The following is a 15,077-nucleotide window of genomic DNA, read 5'->3' as shown; positions in this document are numbered from 1 at the left end:
CACCTCGACCCTACGTTTCACCGGGATTTCCTCTCGCCCCTAGATGTGGGAATTCTTACAAGACGCAAGGAGCCAGCCGGTGGTACGGTTTTTCGCATTACGACGAAGCGGGTCAGCTCGGCAATCGAGGCTTAATAAACAACAATACTAGGTAAAGTGATTGTGACTCCGCCATTTCCCATAAGGCGAACCGAGCGTGGTGGTGGTCTTACTGTATCTCTGTCTTGTAAAGTTTGATGGGTATACGGTGACTCAGCAAGCCAGAGGGAACATATCGCAGAGTATACCCCATTGCCAAGTTGGGCCCCTGGACGTACCATCTGGTCAACGGCCGCGATATAAGTCAGGTCCCGACATCTCCACCAACAGGGCACCGGCTTAGACAACAAGAGTTATCAGGGCTGTAGCGGCTTCACCCGGACTCCGGAAATCCTTCGATATTATCACTTCATATTACTTGACGATAGATAGTGTCCAGGTTTCACTCCTTTCTTCTTTCTTAGGCGACAATTCGCGATCGCCGTTTTGGTGCAGGCACATGCATACATACATCATCTGCATTGGGTATGTGCAAGATTCAAGCCCTTCTGTTCGAACGTTCATGCTGTGTGTCGTATTCTTTTCCCATGATGTGGTCACATCGCGCCCTTTCACTCGAACTATTGTGTCACACTCCTTCGGTGCCTCTCCCATTCTGAACGCTTTTACAATCTAAAACCTGCGCAACATTGTGACTTGTTCAAACCTGTGCTGTTTCTGTCCTTTGCCCTATCACATGAGTAAAGCATGCTACCCTCCCCTGGGTTTGGACAACTTAATTACCTATCAGGGCTCTCGACTTCAACCGTGCATCAAACGTCGTAGTTGCTTTGTGCGAGTGGCTAGGTGACGGAGACTCTCACAAGCCACAACAGCTGTAGACGATATCACAGATAGTCAAGTATTCCAATTTGTAAAGACAGAGAGAGTCATTTCATGCGAGCAGAGAACTAAGATGCAAGTGTGTTCGATTCAGAGGAGCCGAGATTCTACATAGTGCCCAATATAAAGCCCAAAGCATCAGGTGATGCGTATCTTACGGGTTTAATAAGCTACAATTATGCATTACCGCTACGACTACGACCTGAGCTACTATTCGACAGTGACGAATGAACTCGGGACACGAAGAATATATCGATCTGCCTATTATTCACACGACTCACTTCAAAATGCAATCATCAACCTTTCTTCACGGGTTGTACCGTGCTTCCTTGCTTGCTTACCCAAGACGAACCAACCCACAGATCCATAATTGTATAGCAGAAGGGGGAAAAGTCTTTCTAGAAGGTCCAAACCGTCGCAACGGCCGCGCCAAGCTTCTATAGATAGTATATAAAAAAAAAACTCACTTCAGCTTAGTGTATGGTAGGACGGTACGGTGGACGCTGAAAGAAAGAAAAGAATGGGTATAGAACAAAAAGCTTATGTTCGCCCTCGTGTGCCCGCCTGGAGTCGCCGTGCATATGTACCGTACCGTCCCCGTTACCACACCTTCGACTCCGGCATCGGCCCTTTGGGTCGCTATCACGGTAGCTTTTCGTGACGTTACTTATAGTAAGGTAGCTATCTATCTACCTACCTGCCTGTCTACGTATCACTCTTAGAAATACTTACCTAGTTCGGCATCTCGGCCTTGAGATCTCGGGGAGAACGAGATAGTGTGGCCCCTTCCTTTTGTTTTTCCCATCGCTGACTACTTCCCTGTCGAGATGAAGTTATCTATTTTGGCTTGTTGCTAATTGGTGTGGTCGGTGGCCCGGGGTAATAGCAGGATCTCAGTCTCCCGTGACGCGGACGTGGCTTGTGCCGGTAGTGGCAGGGAAAGTGTGACAGTTATAGCAGAAAAGCATTATAGTCTATTGTGCTATTTGGACGCCGAGTTGCAGTTCTTGATAGGAAACCTAGGAGATAGGAGAGGAGAGGACAGTCAAAACAGGGGTCTGTCATCCGTAAGCTAGCAATGTATGGCTTTGGTATGTTATAGAAGGATCTTACTTTGCGAATATAAGCCGAAGTTCAATGTCGTACGCCAATACCTACTAGGGATCGAATTATCGAACAATACGCCCGGCGGAGTGTACCGAATGACGAGTACATCCACGATGGTAGGTCCGTGAAGAGAGGGGAGCGGTGACACGAAAAGCTCACGAAGACAATATGGCTTTGCAAGAGACTTGTCCATATTGACGATATCAACACGATTTATGTTAATTTTCCATGTTGTATCAATTGGCATAAGCCAGGAGATACGGCAACACAGCAAGGACGACCCAAGACACTACCGGCTCTAGGACAAATGACTAAATCACATTTCGATCGAATAATCCCACCTCCCTGAAACACTATACTATCAGTGAGCGCCATCTCATGATAGTTCCGAGGGATTTAAGTATGCTAAGGTTGTACCTTTTTCCAGTCCGAGCGGTAACAGTGATAAGCGGGACGAAAATACGCGTCACATGAACAGATTAAATGAGTTGATATGCGCCGTACTAGTCAGATTCTCCCACGGGTGACGAGACGACATCATGCCATGTCTCGTGACAGCGCGGCCGTGTCCGGGTCCGAAACACGGAGCCGATGCCCCCGGTGTACTGCTTGCTCCTTCATAGATAAAGAAAGCGAATACGCGGCTCGAAATAGTTCGATACGGAAAGTCACTAGATGTGGCCTGTTACCTCATCTGCGCTATCCTATCTATTGGGGTAAGAGTAGGCTGTAGCTGGCCATGTGAGTGGTAGCTTCATTCTTCCCGATAGCACCGCATGTGGAATAAGTTCTAAGTCTTCCAGTGAAAAAGAGAAGAGTTCAAAAAATCCGAGAGGAGCGTTAGATGAAATGAGTCGATGAGAAATTCTGACGATAGCTTCGTGATATCACTCAGTGCAAAAAAAGAAAGTGAAATGAGAGAGGCTTATGATTGATATAGCTTGAGGCGACTACTATCCACAATCGTGATAAGTAGAACTCAAACAAACTGTGATAAATCCAATTGGTGTTTGATTGCTTTAATCAGATGCATTTGGTACGTCAAAGTGGTGTGTAATGAATATAGTAACCTCCTGCCTAGGTGAATGTATGTATGTGATCATTTATGAGACTGGTCACCCTGGAGCTGTTTACAATGAGTTCATCATGAGCCCGTATAGAGTGAAATATTCACGATACTGGACCTGGCAATCCCGTGGGTTTACTAACATTCTAAGTTAGCAACTTATCTTTTGTCTCTGAGTCTGGCAACATATTAGCAATATACATAGACGGACGTCTTACGGTTCAACGAAACGACAGTTCAACGAAACGACAGTCTACGACATTCTGGTAGCATCGATGAACGCATGATCTCATCGTCACTGACAGAACAGCTGCATTCTGATCATAGGTCTTAATGCGCTTATAATGGGTCATGAGAAAGAGGGTTTGGACATTAAGAATGCCTGCAGAGCGGGCAATGCTCTATCTATCGACGTGTCTTGAAAAATGCCGCTCATGATTCCCCAATTTCCTCCATATATAGAACTAGGCTGGATGTCCGAGACATTCTTGCCCGGTGTAGCAAGCACCTTTGCTGACCTAGAAATGGCTAACATATCCAGTTGGCAGTCCTGCCAAAACTGCCCAGTTGCGTTGCTGAATCCCGGTGAGCGAGCAAGGCTAGCCATGTCAGGGTTCTCAGCCAGGGCATGCAGAATTGCACTGACAACGTGATCGCCTTTCACAAAATCTTTGTTGAAATTGGAAGCTTTGAGTGCAAAAGGGGTCGGATTGTGTGACGCAGAATCTATTTTATGGTGCTCATGCCACAGCGTCCGAAAGGCTCCTAGACGTGCTAGGCACTGAATATACAAATGGAAATTGCGAAGGTTCTCGCGAACAATGAGGGACCGAAGGGAAAGCGTTGGCCCGTCCTCTCCCGGCGTATAACCTGTCAGAAGCGAAAACACTGTTCTCAGCCGACTTGAGACATCTAACTGAAATGCATGGTGACTGAAAGCATTTGAAACTATCGAGCCCTCTTTTATCTTTGTTAAAATATTGTGAATAAATTCATCATCAAGTGGGCGGCGCTTCAGCCTCCTTTTGATATAATGTTGGGCTGTTAGGATAGCATTACATTTGAGGGAGGTCGAAATTCCTAGGTCGTAGAACTCCGCTGGTATATGTTGCCCGTTTCGCTCTAAGTTGATTACCATGTTGTTTATGAGGGTCAGCATTGAAGCGGGATCGGTGTCGTGAGCTGCGAGAAGCGATGCGTGGAGCTCTACACCGAGTTCGGATAGCCACCGCCGACCCGCGTAAATTTTTGCGGCCATCGTTACCAGGCGATCGATTTCAGGAAAAGTCAGGTTGCCCTTGAAAGTCATAGGGCGCCGTGTTCCTACTGATAGGGCGTGTTTCTCATTTCGTAATCGAAGACGGGCCCACATGTATTGTATAGTGTTGAATGTGTTGTCACGCATAGTATGTGGCACTCCATTCTGATCAAGAACAGAGTTGAGCGTGTTTGCATATGAAGTGGGCTCGTGGGTGGCCATCTTTCGGACGTTGGCCGAATCCAGCAGAGCTATCGCAAGGAAGTCGAAGTCGTTGATGTGCAACGGGTTGAATACGTCGTCGCAAATTGAGCGGAAGTTGGACTCGTTCTGCTCATATTCGGCCTCAAAATTGGCGAGGCGCTCTTTGATGGGTTGCAAGTCGCGGTCTCTTTTCGCCGACCTTGATTTGGGTGCAGGCTCGCCATCGAGCTTGGGGTCGAAGATGCGCACGCCCTTGGTATTTTCGCCATCGAGTTCTATAACGAGGTCCGGACTGTCGAAGGGAGGAAACTTAGGCTGGGGGGGTTGACCCCGGAAGCGTCCTCTTCGCCTTTGGTGCAAGCTACGAGTTTGGCAATCCCATAGTCGCGTGATCACCTGGCGCTTGGAGAAGACAGACCGAGGGATGAGTCGTTGCATCCTGCTCACATGCGTAGACAATCAAAACCCTCCTGCGTAGATAATGGAGAGTTATTCTCATGGCGACTAGGAGAGACCCACGTACCTATATTGCAAGAGGCAAAACGATGGATGGCCGAGGCACAGGTTTTTGCGAATGGAGGCGATGCAGCTCCATGCATGGGACAGCATACAAGTAGGTAGGCACCTACCTACTTCGTAAGTAAGGTACCGGTAACCTGCTACTACCGTAGCATCCCTCTGCCCTATCCCCTATCCCTACCTGCACACATCTGCCCACACCACACCTCGAGATGGAAGAGAACATTCCTTGGAAAAGAGAGAGCGTTGGCACTAAGAACCCCAGATTACACTGGGTAAGGTTAGGTAGGGGTCCGTCTACCCGCCTGCCTACCACTGTTAGGTACCCTTTAGTGCACCTACTAAGGAGCTTCCCGTCTGGGGTAGTGATGGTTAGCAGGAGCTACGGTGGACTTAGTGCGCCTAAAATGCACGTGTATCTGCTAATTTAGTGATACATGTACCTAGCGCTGATCGCAGGCTTACCTACTTATGCGCATTAGGTACTACCACAGTCGTAACACAAGTGCACAGCACGGCTCAAAGTGCTTAGGTAGGTGGTAAACGATCGAAATAGTGTAGAAAATGAGGAAATGGGCGGGGATATTGGCAAGATATATAACTTTACCTACCTAGGTAGGTAGATACCAATTAATAAACGCTTTGTATAGAGTAACTAAATCCCTACCTAGGTAGGTACCTATTTAGATAGGCATTTTGGTTCGGTTAGGTACCTCGAACTTAAGGAAGTGGAACAGCGACTTCCTAGGAAGTCAGTCAGAGCACTCTATTTTAGTGGGGTCTAGCTTGACTAACCGTCATCAGCAACAATGACATACATCTCTGATGCGATTAGAATCACCACTCAATCCTCGGTTTTACGATGAACGACTTGAATGATAAAAGCGTATTGTCAGTCACTAAGATGTGCAATGCATATGACAATAAGCTCATCCTCATCAGCACCAATGCTGCCAATTTCTCGCCGAAAGATGTCATCCTCTGGACCGCTGTACTGCTATAAGAATCCCGTTCAAGTCTTCCCTACTATCACTATACTCGTACGCGTTATATTGCCATCGTTGTCGTGATCTACACGGTTAGTGAATTCATTCTCGTGAAATAATGAACTATCGATAGCCGCGAAGATCATCATTAGATCCTACTGAAAAGGGTAACATTCGCCTTACCATAGACCTAAGAACCAATGGGAAATAAATGGGCAATCGTCCGAGGAGAAACCGGCTCACAATGATGAGTAAATCGCCCTGAAGTGAAGATTGCTAGTCCTTAATGACGTACGTTTGCACTGATAAAGTTATGTATTGTAACACTTGGTACTTTAGTTAGACATCTCAAAAGGGGTTCGATCAGCTTGGGATAATCTCTCTCGAGTTCAGAGTCGGGTTTCAACTCCAAGGCGACAAAACATACACCACGTTCAGAAGCATGAATATGTCTATCCTGGGTGCCCTCCGTGGATTATATTCCATGAATAAATCGAGCCTCAGACGGATCCTCAGACAGAACACGGTGCAACGCCATCGCCATATGTAACGCAAGTAAAGATATTAGAGTAATAATAATGCGCCGTTTCTAACCGACTAGAATGCGTAGTTGGATATGTAACGAAAAGATTCGCTCTACCCCTGGGGTGCAACGTCGCTTACTGTCCACACTTACTAGAGGAGATATTCCTGTACCAATGGCAACAATGAGGAGAATAAACATGTCTGATCATTTGCCTCTGCATTTTGTTGTACCTAACGCGGGCGCCGCCACTTTTAATCTGCGCTACCAATCGCCTTCAAACTACCTTTGTTCTAGGTAGACCTCATGTAAACGGAGATTTTGGAGCTCTAAAACAGAATACTGCTGTATCCCCTTAACTTCCAGCTCAACTCCGTGACACTTTTAATCGGGTCTTAAGTATCTTTTAACTTTGCTTACAGATCTACATGTAAAAGCTTAAAACTACTTAGCTTTTGCCGATGATCTATACGCATTTAGTGTAGCGATAGGTATTTTCGATATTAAAGCCACTATAGTACATATGTAATATGCCTTAATTGGCTATGTCGAATTTTAGCAGGTTGCGGAGTTGAGCTGGAAGTTTAAGTCATAGCCCCAAGTTAGTATCATGTCGCCTTGCCTAGCAGGACTGATCTACGGATCTACATGGGCTAAGGCTGGGTGGAGAAAATGTGGTGTCATCCAAGATGACCTATCATCAACCCAATCTTTCAGACTTGGGTGTTAGTATATAATACAAACTGCGCGTCAAAAATTTACTTGTATTAGCGTGCAACTCTCAAATCGCGTCTCATGCGCTCGTTAATCAAGACATCATGAATTTTCGCCCAATACAGCCCAGACCGGACCAACCCATCGACGACAATAACGATGGCGACAAGCGTACCACCAGGAGTCGCATAAGTACTGTACGTTGAACTGATATCTCTAGAACCTCAAGTTTCTTGATATTCTGATGGTCTTGTCCTAGGCCTGCGAGGCGTGTCGGAAAGCTAAATCAAAGGTTAGCTATCTTAGCGTCTTTATAATACCCTGTAGTCGCTGATCGTAGTAAAGTGTGATGGAACGCGGCCAAGATGCCTAGTGTGCACGTCAAAGCATAGGTCATGCGTGTTTCGTGGCGAGGAAGGACAGTCAGAAAAGTCAATCCTAATTGACCGCATCAGGGAGGGGGAGTCTAGGGAAGCAGCCCTGAATGCCCAGATCGAGTTGCTGCAACAGCGCATCCAGGAACTCCAAGCTGGCCAGACAATAGATGTCGAGCCAGCCAAGCCAGACGAGCCAGCAACACAAGCGAGTGCAATACAGAAAGCCCCAAACCCCATCGAGCTCGCCATTCCTAGCGCCTCACTAACGAGCCGTGCCATTGACGGGTTTTTTAGTTGCAGTGGGAAATTATTCCATGTGTTCTCGCAAGTCCAGGTATCTCGTATGGCTGACTCGGTCTTTGGAGAAAGGGATAGCAAGGGTGAGGACCGCAAGGCAGATATCGCCTCTCTGATGGCTGTCGCAGCGGTTGGTTCGCAATACTCGAATACTTCTATGGATGACAAGGTCCAAGAAACGTTTTACAGCGTCGCGAAGATTTACTTAGACGCTGTTATCACACGGCGACCTCTCGAAGGTGTCAAGGTCTGTACGCTGTTGTGTATGTACAACGTCTTTGGCAAAGCTACAGTCTCTCTAGCTTACGCAGGTAACGAATTCTGATCAGCAATCATGTGTCTCGGCAGAATGAACTAATAACTGTTAGATGCGGGATTGGGCATGTGTGACCGGTTTGGACTACATTGCCCACGACGACAAATAGACGGTATTGAAGATGCGGCCTGGATCGATTATCGCAAAGCATGGCGCACTCTTATCTTTCTCTCAACGTAAGTTAAGGCCTACTGTGGAAGAATTGCAACAGAGTAATATTGTATAGCTGGCTTTCGGCGACCCTAGGCTATAGAACTGGTAATGACCAGTCCCTTCGGCGGATGATAACTGTATGTTATCTGCTCCTACATGTGTTAATAAATTAACATCCAAACAGCTGTCTGAACTGCACATCGATGATCAAGTTGGCATTTCAGAAGGTAGCTATGACTCTCCCCAAGAAATACTGTTACTAAAATTGAGCAGTCGTTCAAACAGAGATGACCAAGATTGCTGGTAAGGTCCCCCTAAAATCCGTCTGGAAGTTTGAATTATACATTCATCCTTTAATCCTGCAGTACTTAAAGCTAGAATATTGCACATGCATCTGGCATGCAAATATTTAACTCCCGACGCCTTAAATTCAATGATAAGGGACCTTCAAGACTGGTATGACAGGCTGCCACAGCAGATGCAACTTCAACACTTGTCAGGGCAAGAATTATCACATGAAGTGAGGCGTTCAATATACCACGTCCACCTCCTTTATCTTGGCGCACACATGCTACTGTTTAGAAGGATCGTCGCAGAGAACACTCAAAATCTCGGACGAGAACCCCCGAAACTGTGGCATCCATCGAGCGAGCTGCTTTCTAGGCAGTGTCCTAGTGCTGTCATAGCTGCCAGCATGTCAGCCAGGATATTCAAGCTGTTATTAGATGAAAACGGAATCTTCCAGCGCTGTTGGCTTATTATGTAAGTCCAACTGTTATCCTCAGCTGTCCCGTCAGTATTATGCTGGGGCTCAGACGCTGACCGATCCCTTCGTGGGTGTTTTAGCTTCCAAAGTTATACATCATGTATCATCATCATGCATAATGTCTTGACAAAGCTGGTCTCGCTCAAAATCAGATCATATGAGGATGAACTGAAAAACACACGGCTGTGTCTCGAGACTTTGACATATTGCGGCGCAGCTGATCCTGTAGCGAGTCTTTTCCTCGACAAAGCTCAGGGTATCTACAACTCGCTGATAAATCATATTGAGAAATTAACGGAAATTCTCAGAGAGTCCCACCAGGAACCGGTTGATACGGTGGATTCCTCTGCAGGTCGCGGCACCACTGACAACCCGACAGGAAGGACATTGCAGGATGATAACACTCGTGCTAGCGATGATGGCCCCGAATTCCTCTCTGCCTCTTACCAGCGCTCTGTCGAAGACCTATCCTATGACTTATTGGAATTGCTTTGCCGACCTTTCGGAGATCCTTCACATCGGGAGGGCAGCAAAGAGTCGCTTGCAGCGACGCAGAAGTTAGACCCTAGCCGCTACGAACATCCAGTATTACTGGAGAGACTCGAATGGGATTTCGAGGACAGTGCCCCTTTTCGGTGGAACTCCGAGGTATTAGGACTTGGTAACATAGACACTGGGACGTCTCAAGGGGGGGAGGGATCTGTCCAGAACACCCGGGCCATGAACCGTTTCTTGGACTCTACGCACCCTAGTGGTTGGGCATAGCCTGAATAAGACGAATCAAACAATTGGAGAGCGAACTGTATCTGGGACTAAGCAACTACAGGACCACATTCGTGGCCTTAGCAGCCCTATGGTTCTCATATCAATGCTTTTGGTGAGCAACCTTGTCGACTACAATATTCGATGCCAAAAAGTGGCTGTGGAACTGCGAATGGTTATGCGAGCATTGCCGCTTATTTGATCTGGAGGATTCCCTAGCGTTTCAATTATAATTTGCAGGGCACAGCGATGGTTGGCATGATTAAAGGTGTTTAAAGAGATGGTACTAAAACTTGGAAGCGATCAACAAATTGCCAGGAGCCATGCTGTTCGGGGAAATTCCAGGTCAAAAAAGAACATGACAACAACAGGAAAATGAGCACTCAATAGATCATTCACGATTTTTTAGTGGAAATTGATGTCTTTTTCAACTAATCAGTCTGATTATACCAGTATTTCATTTTTTGAGGGTGCGCATGTACAGATACCTAGCTACAAGACATAAGTGACGATTTAGCGTGGCTGGTGGTGGCTGGTGCTATTAAATCTACTTACCTAGGTACCTATCACCTAATGTAGATAAGTACTTACATTGGGTACATTGATGGTCTAACCTGCAGATGCCTTAGTGGGGCTGTCAACCAGCCCATTCAGCATCCCAGTCGCTTCTACTTTATACCTACACGTACCTAACCACCTTACGCAACTCTTGACCATCAAATCATCAAACCATCATTAAACCGTTTTGTCATACCATAACAAGTATGCCGCCCGCTAAGAGAAGAAAGACGGCGCCGGCGTCAGAGGAAGTCAGCGAAGAACCCATGCACTCGACTGCAGATACCGAAACAAAAGCTCCCGAAGGCGACCACACGGAAGATACCAGCCGTGTTGCAGATGAGCCCGAGAACACCACATCGGATGCTAGCAGTGCGCCGTTGTCAAGCACAGGGCCTGACGCATCTTCTAAAGCGAAAGATAGAATGGCGCGGTTCCGTGCTCTCCAAGCACGCGCGAAGACCTCATCGGATCAGAACCTTAAAGAAGCTGCCAAAGAATCACAAAGGCTGGCTACAGATCCCTCAGCACTGACAGCACTGCACCGCCGTCGTGACATTGCCGCCTTCAAACTGCTGAAGGCTGAGACGGAGGAAGAAGGCGAGGACTTCGAGCGCAAACGAGCATGGGACTGGACCGCAGAGGAAAGCGAGAAATGGGACAAGCGCTTGAAGAAGAAGGCGGCACACCGAGATAACAACGCTTTCAAAGACTACACTGCTGAGAGCAGCAAGGTCTACAAGCGCCAGCTGCAGAACATAGACCCGGATATGGAGCGTTACGAGAAGGACAAGATGAAAGCCATAGAGAAGGCTGCGGCGTCGGGAGGGTTAGAGATCATCGAAAGGGAGGACGGCGAGCTCATTGCCGTAGACAAGGACGGAAGCTTCTACTCGACCGCCGACACAACCAACTTCCACGAGAACAAGCCTGATAAGGCTGCTATAGACCGCTTAGTGGATGACCTGAAGAAGGCTGATGACGCGCGGATGCGGAAGAGGAAGGAGCGCATGGCGCGGAATGGCGATGAAGGCGATGTCACGTACATCAACGAGAAGAACAAACAGTTCAACCAAAAGCTGTCGCGCTTCTATAACAAGTACACGGCTGAGATCAGGGATAGTTTCGAGCGTGGAACAAGGATATGAGACCATAGACTACGGCGGAGTTGGTGGGAAGATGGTGTGTGTTCTCAGCGTAATACATTTCAAAAGTATAACATTATGAATGGCGTATGGAGGAGCTATGGTACAGTCTATATGTCATATATTAATACAAGCTCTGCGCAGACGGTCAAGTCTGTATGATTAGAGCATTTTGCTCCTCCAAGCTTTCTCAGCAAGTTGCTCGATTTCAGGTACTTCTACCGGACCCTTGACCGCCTCATCATGGAGTGCCTGTACAACAGCCTCTGCCACAACGTCCACCTTGAGCGGCTTGACCCCGGCAGCACCCATAAGGTTACCAAAGATACCACCCGTGATGCCGTTGAAAGCGGCCCCGACTCCCGTCATCGCGGCCATGGGCATCGTGATTGGCCGCGAGCTATCGTACAGAAAGGGCGGGCGAACGAATATGTTTCGCATGCCGGGGAATTCCCTCGCAATCGTACTCTCAGCCTCTCGTTTCGTAGAAATGTACCGAGCCGGCAGCACGGGCGCCCCGCCAGCCGCCGAGATGTAGACAAAGGCCGCCGCGTTCTCCTGGGCCGCCTCCTTGGCCAGCATGATGGCGCTGTCGCGGTTCATGTTCTCGTACGTGAGCTGCTCGCGGGTCTCGGGCGGCCGTATGTCGCCGTCGGCCTCGCTGACGCGGCGCTCGAGCGGGTTCCCTGGCTGCGGCGCGGCGGTGAAGGCCTTTCGCAGCCCCGAGATGGGCGACTCCTGCCCGCGCAGCACACCTTTGTAATCAGCTTCTAGCAGAATCCCCATGCTGTGCACGACAAAGTTGGCCCCCTTGAGTAGCGGCGCATAGGTCGCTGGCCGCAAGATGTCGCCGCGCTCCCAGGTCACTTTGTGAGACCATGCTGGTGGTGTTGCGGAAGACGTGACGGCGTCCCATTTCGGCGCCCCCGAGCGGCTGTGAGTGAGGTTAGCTGGATGCTTGGGATACGGTGACATGAGTCGTTGGTTAGAGTGAGTGGGAGGCGTACCTAATTGATGTCACGTCCCATCCTCGCTGTACTGCATTCTTGCATATCCTTGACCCTAGGAAACCATTGCCTCCGCACACTACGATCCTCTTCGCGGCTGACATGGCGATATGATTGATAGGGCGGAGTGAAGGGGTAATCCAGCTAGTAACCATATGACAGCGGCAACTGGGTAGGTGATGAAATTAAAAATTACTTTTTGAGTCGGCAATTGTTTTCATATAATTATTGGTTAAAGCTATCGTGTCGATTCAATATCATCATTCAAAATCACACACACACACTTGCACATATCTAAGATGTGTCGACGACATCATACGATTATAATTAAGAGACAGCCAGCACTGCGAGATGCCGTCACTCACATCCATGGATGTGCAAGGCTGGGCTCATGATGGGAGCTAAATGGACACTAAAGCTCCTAGTATATTCTAGCTAGAAGCACAAACTCACTCAGGCTCTTATTGGCTTCTAGAGCTCTCAGACTCCACAATAAAGTTGTTTGCTGTTGAACACTGTAGAGCCCGTCCCTGCCCGTCCCTCTGCCCGTCCCAAGGCTGATGAGGGGCCATTTCCCATCCTCAACTTCACCATTCATTGTATTGACCATTTAATCTTGCTTGAATATAGAGTTGGTCCTGGCGCATTATTTCAGGCTTCCCATCTCTCTAGAAGCTGAAAGTTTGATTACGAAAGTTAAAATACATAGAGAGAACTCCAAACAATTACATTTCTACCCTTCTCACTCTTCTTCCGTTACCTACAATCTCCATTGCCACAAGATACTGATACGCGCCCCCACGGGCCGAATATATTCAGTATACAAATCTTTCGTTTTGCGGCCCATCGCTTCATTCAACTTCAAAACAAAGCCGTCTCGTCAACCATGGCACCGCCCGCGGGTAAGCGTGTCAAGGGGGTTCAGATCTTCCGTCCCTTCATATACGGCACCACCGCTCGCCCCTTCAACGACACAGACAACCCGCGCCCCGTCGGCGTATCCCCCGATCATACACATTCCTGGCAAGTCTTCGTCAAAGGTGTCGAGGACACCGACATCTTCTACTGGCTGCGCCGTGTACAATTCAAGCTCCACGAGTCTATCCCAAACCATCTCCGCACCATCGACGCCGAAACCATCATCAAAGAGAACGAAGCCTCAACCGGTGGCAAGTCTAACAAGAAGCCGCAGAAAGCTTTCGTTGTCAACGAGACGGGCTGGGGCGAGTTCGAGATCACCATCAAGTTATACTACGACAGCAAGAGCAGCGAGAAGCCCCAGACTCTATACCACCATTTGCGCCTCCACCCTTACGGGCGCAACGAAGCCGAGAAAGAAGCCATGCGCGCCAGCGGGGAGGTCGTCGCCTGGACGTACGAGGAGCAGGTCTTCAACGAACCCTTCGAAGAGTTCTACAAAATCTTGACCTCCGGGGCCAGGGACAAGGGCACCCCCAGCGGCAAGGGCAAGGGTAAGAGCAAGGGTAAGAGCGTGCCCGTGTCGACCGCCGCAGAAGGCGACGTCAAAGAGCGCAGCGCCATGATCCCCCTCGCCACGCGCCCGGGCCAGCCCTTCAGCCGCGAGACCGAGGAGGCCGAGATCAAGCGACTGCGCGAGGCCGAGGAAAAGGTCCAGCAGATGATCGCCGAACTGAACAAGAGCGTCAAAGCGAAAGAACAGGAACTAGCTGCCCTGAAAGCGAGCAATAAGGCTGCCTCAGCTGCCTAGAGCGCTGCTGGTGACGGCGGCAATACTTCCTCAGTACAAGCAGCGCCATGCAAGAAATCCAAAAGTAGACGTCAGCGAAGGAGATAAGCGAGCCATTGAGCCCGCGATCCTTACCCCTTGGCCGAAACTCTACTACGCCAACTGTAATTATTAAAAACGTTTTGTTTAAGGCCGGGCTAGCTTCAAGGGACCAGGAGAAAGACAGATACCCCGGTGCGTCAAAAGGTATGTATATATATGTTGAAGTTCCGTCCACGTCATCTTTAAATGCTTATTCTTGCTTCATAGATGAAACAAATATTGGTGGTAATATATATTATTTTAAACATGTGTTCAAGAGAGAAGAATCATGGGGAAATGGGGAGAGAATCAAATCAATCAGTCCTCCTCCTACACAGGTAACTACGAACTGTACTATCCGGGCAGATATTGCGGAGTGTAGGATACAAAGGTTGCCTTGGGAGATGGCGTTGAATTGAATTTTTGCAACGTTTGGACCTGGCTTGGTAGCATTCAAGTTACCCGTTAGGAGCTCAGAAGTCCTTAGATTACTTACTAGCTTTCGAAACTGTAAACTAGTTCTAATACTACGAAACATGCGTGCAGTTCCAAGTCAATTCAGAATCCTGAATCACATGTCAAATTATCGAATATAATCAATCTGATTTT

The 15,077-nt window shown here is 48.3% G+C and overlaps 5 protein-coding genes across 5 annotated transcripts; 3 read left to right on the top strand and 2 right to left on the bottom strand.

Annotated features, from left to right (window-relative positions):
- Positions 1–3,443: 3,443 nt before the first annotated feature.
- F5B22DRAFT_614854 (uncharacterized protein) lies at positions 3,444–5,348 on the bottom strand (the record flags this gene model as incomplete). Its single annotated transcript, XM_047975493.1, has 1 exon — positions 3,444–5,348. The coding sequence occupies exon 1, from the start codon at positions 4,992–4,994 to the stop codon at positions 3,444–3,446; it is 1,551 nt and encodes a 516-aa protein (XP_047828972.1). The 5' UTR covers positions 4,995–5,348.
- Positions 5,349–7,210: 1,862 nt separating this feature from the next.
- Positions 7,211–10,528, top strand: F5B22DRAFT_614851 (uncharacterized protein). Its single transcript, XM_047975492.1, has 9 exons — positions 7,211–7,495; positions 7,558–7,590; positions 7,644–8,283; positions 8,341–8,464; positions 8,515–8,578; positions 8,626–8,668; positions 8,715–8,744; positions 8,807–9,203; positions 9,288–10,528. The coding sequence occupies exons 1-9, from the start codon at positions 7,403–7,405 to the stop codon at positions 9,970–9,972; spliced, it is 2,109 nt and encodes a 702-aa protein (XP_047828971.1). The 5' UTR covers positions 7,211–7,402; the 3' UTR covers positions 9,973–10,528.
- An 85-nt stretch (positions 10,529–10,613) lies between these two features.
- Positions 10,614–11,795, top strand: F5B22DRAFT_301964 (SYF2 splicing factor-domain-containing protein). Its single transcript, XM_047970533.1, has one exon. It carries the CDS (start codon positions 10,734–10,736, stop codon positions 11,673–11,675), a length of 942 nt encoding a protein of 313 aa, XP_047828970.1. The 5' UTR covers positions 10,614–10,733; the 3' UTR covers positions 11,676–11,795.
- A 39-nt stretch (positions 11,796–11,834) lies between these two features.
- On the bottom strand, positions 11,835–12,783 carry F5B22DRAFT_637709 (NAD(P)-binding protein; the record flags this gene model as incomplete). Its single annotated transcript, XM_047977477.1, has 2 exons — positions 11,835–12,606; positions 12,680–12,783. The coding sequence occupies 2 exons, from the start codon at positions 12,781–12,783 to the stop codon at positions 11,835–11,837; spliced, it is 876 nt and encodes a 291-aa protein (XP_047828969.1).
- A 448-nt stretch (positions 12,784–13,231) lies between these two features.
- On the top strand, positions 13,232–15,044 carry F5B22DRAFT_614843 (uncharacterized protein). Its single transcript, XM_047975491.1, has one exon. It carries the CDS (start codon positions 13,566–13,568, stop codon positions 14,406–14,408), a length of 843 nt encoding a protein of 280 aa, XP_047828968.1. The 5' UTR covers positions 13,232–13,565; the 3' UTR covers positions 14,409–15,044.
- The last annotated feature ends 33 nt before the right edge of the window (positions 15,045–15,077 follow it).

Source organism: Xylaria bambusicola (assembly GCF_022495145.1).
Source record: "Xylaria bambusicola strain CBS 139988 unplaced genomic scaffold F5B22scaffold_34, whole genome shotgun sequence".
In the NCBI taxonomy this organism is placed as follows: Eukaryota; Fungi; Ascomycota; class Sordariomycetes; order Xylariales; family Xylariaceae; genus Xylaria; species Xylaria bambusicola.
Note: the sequence above shows the minus strand (reverse complement) of the source record. Positions and strands in the feature narration are given on the sequence as shown.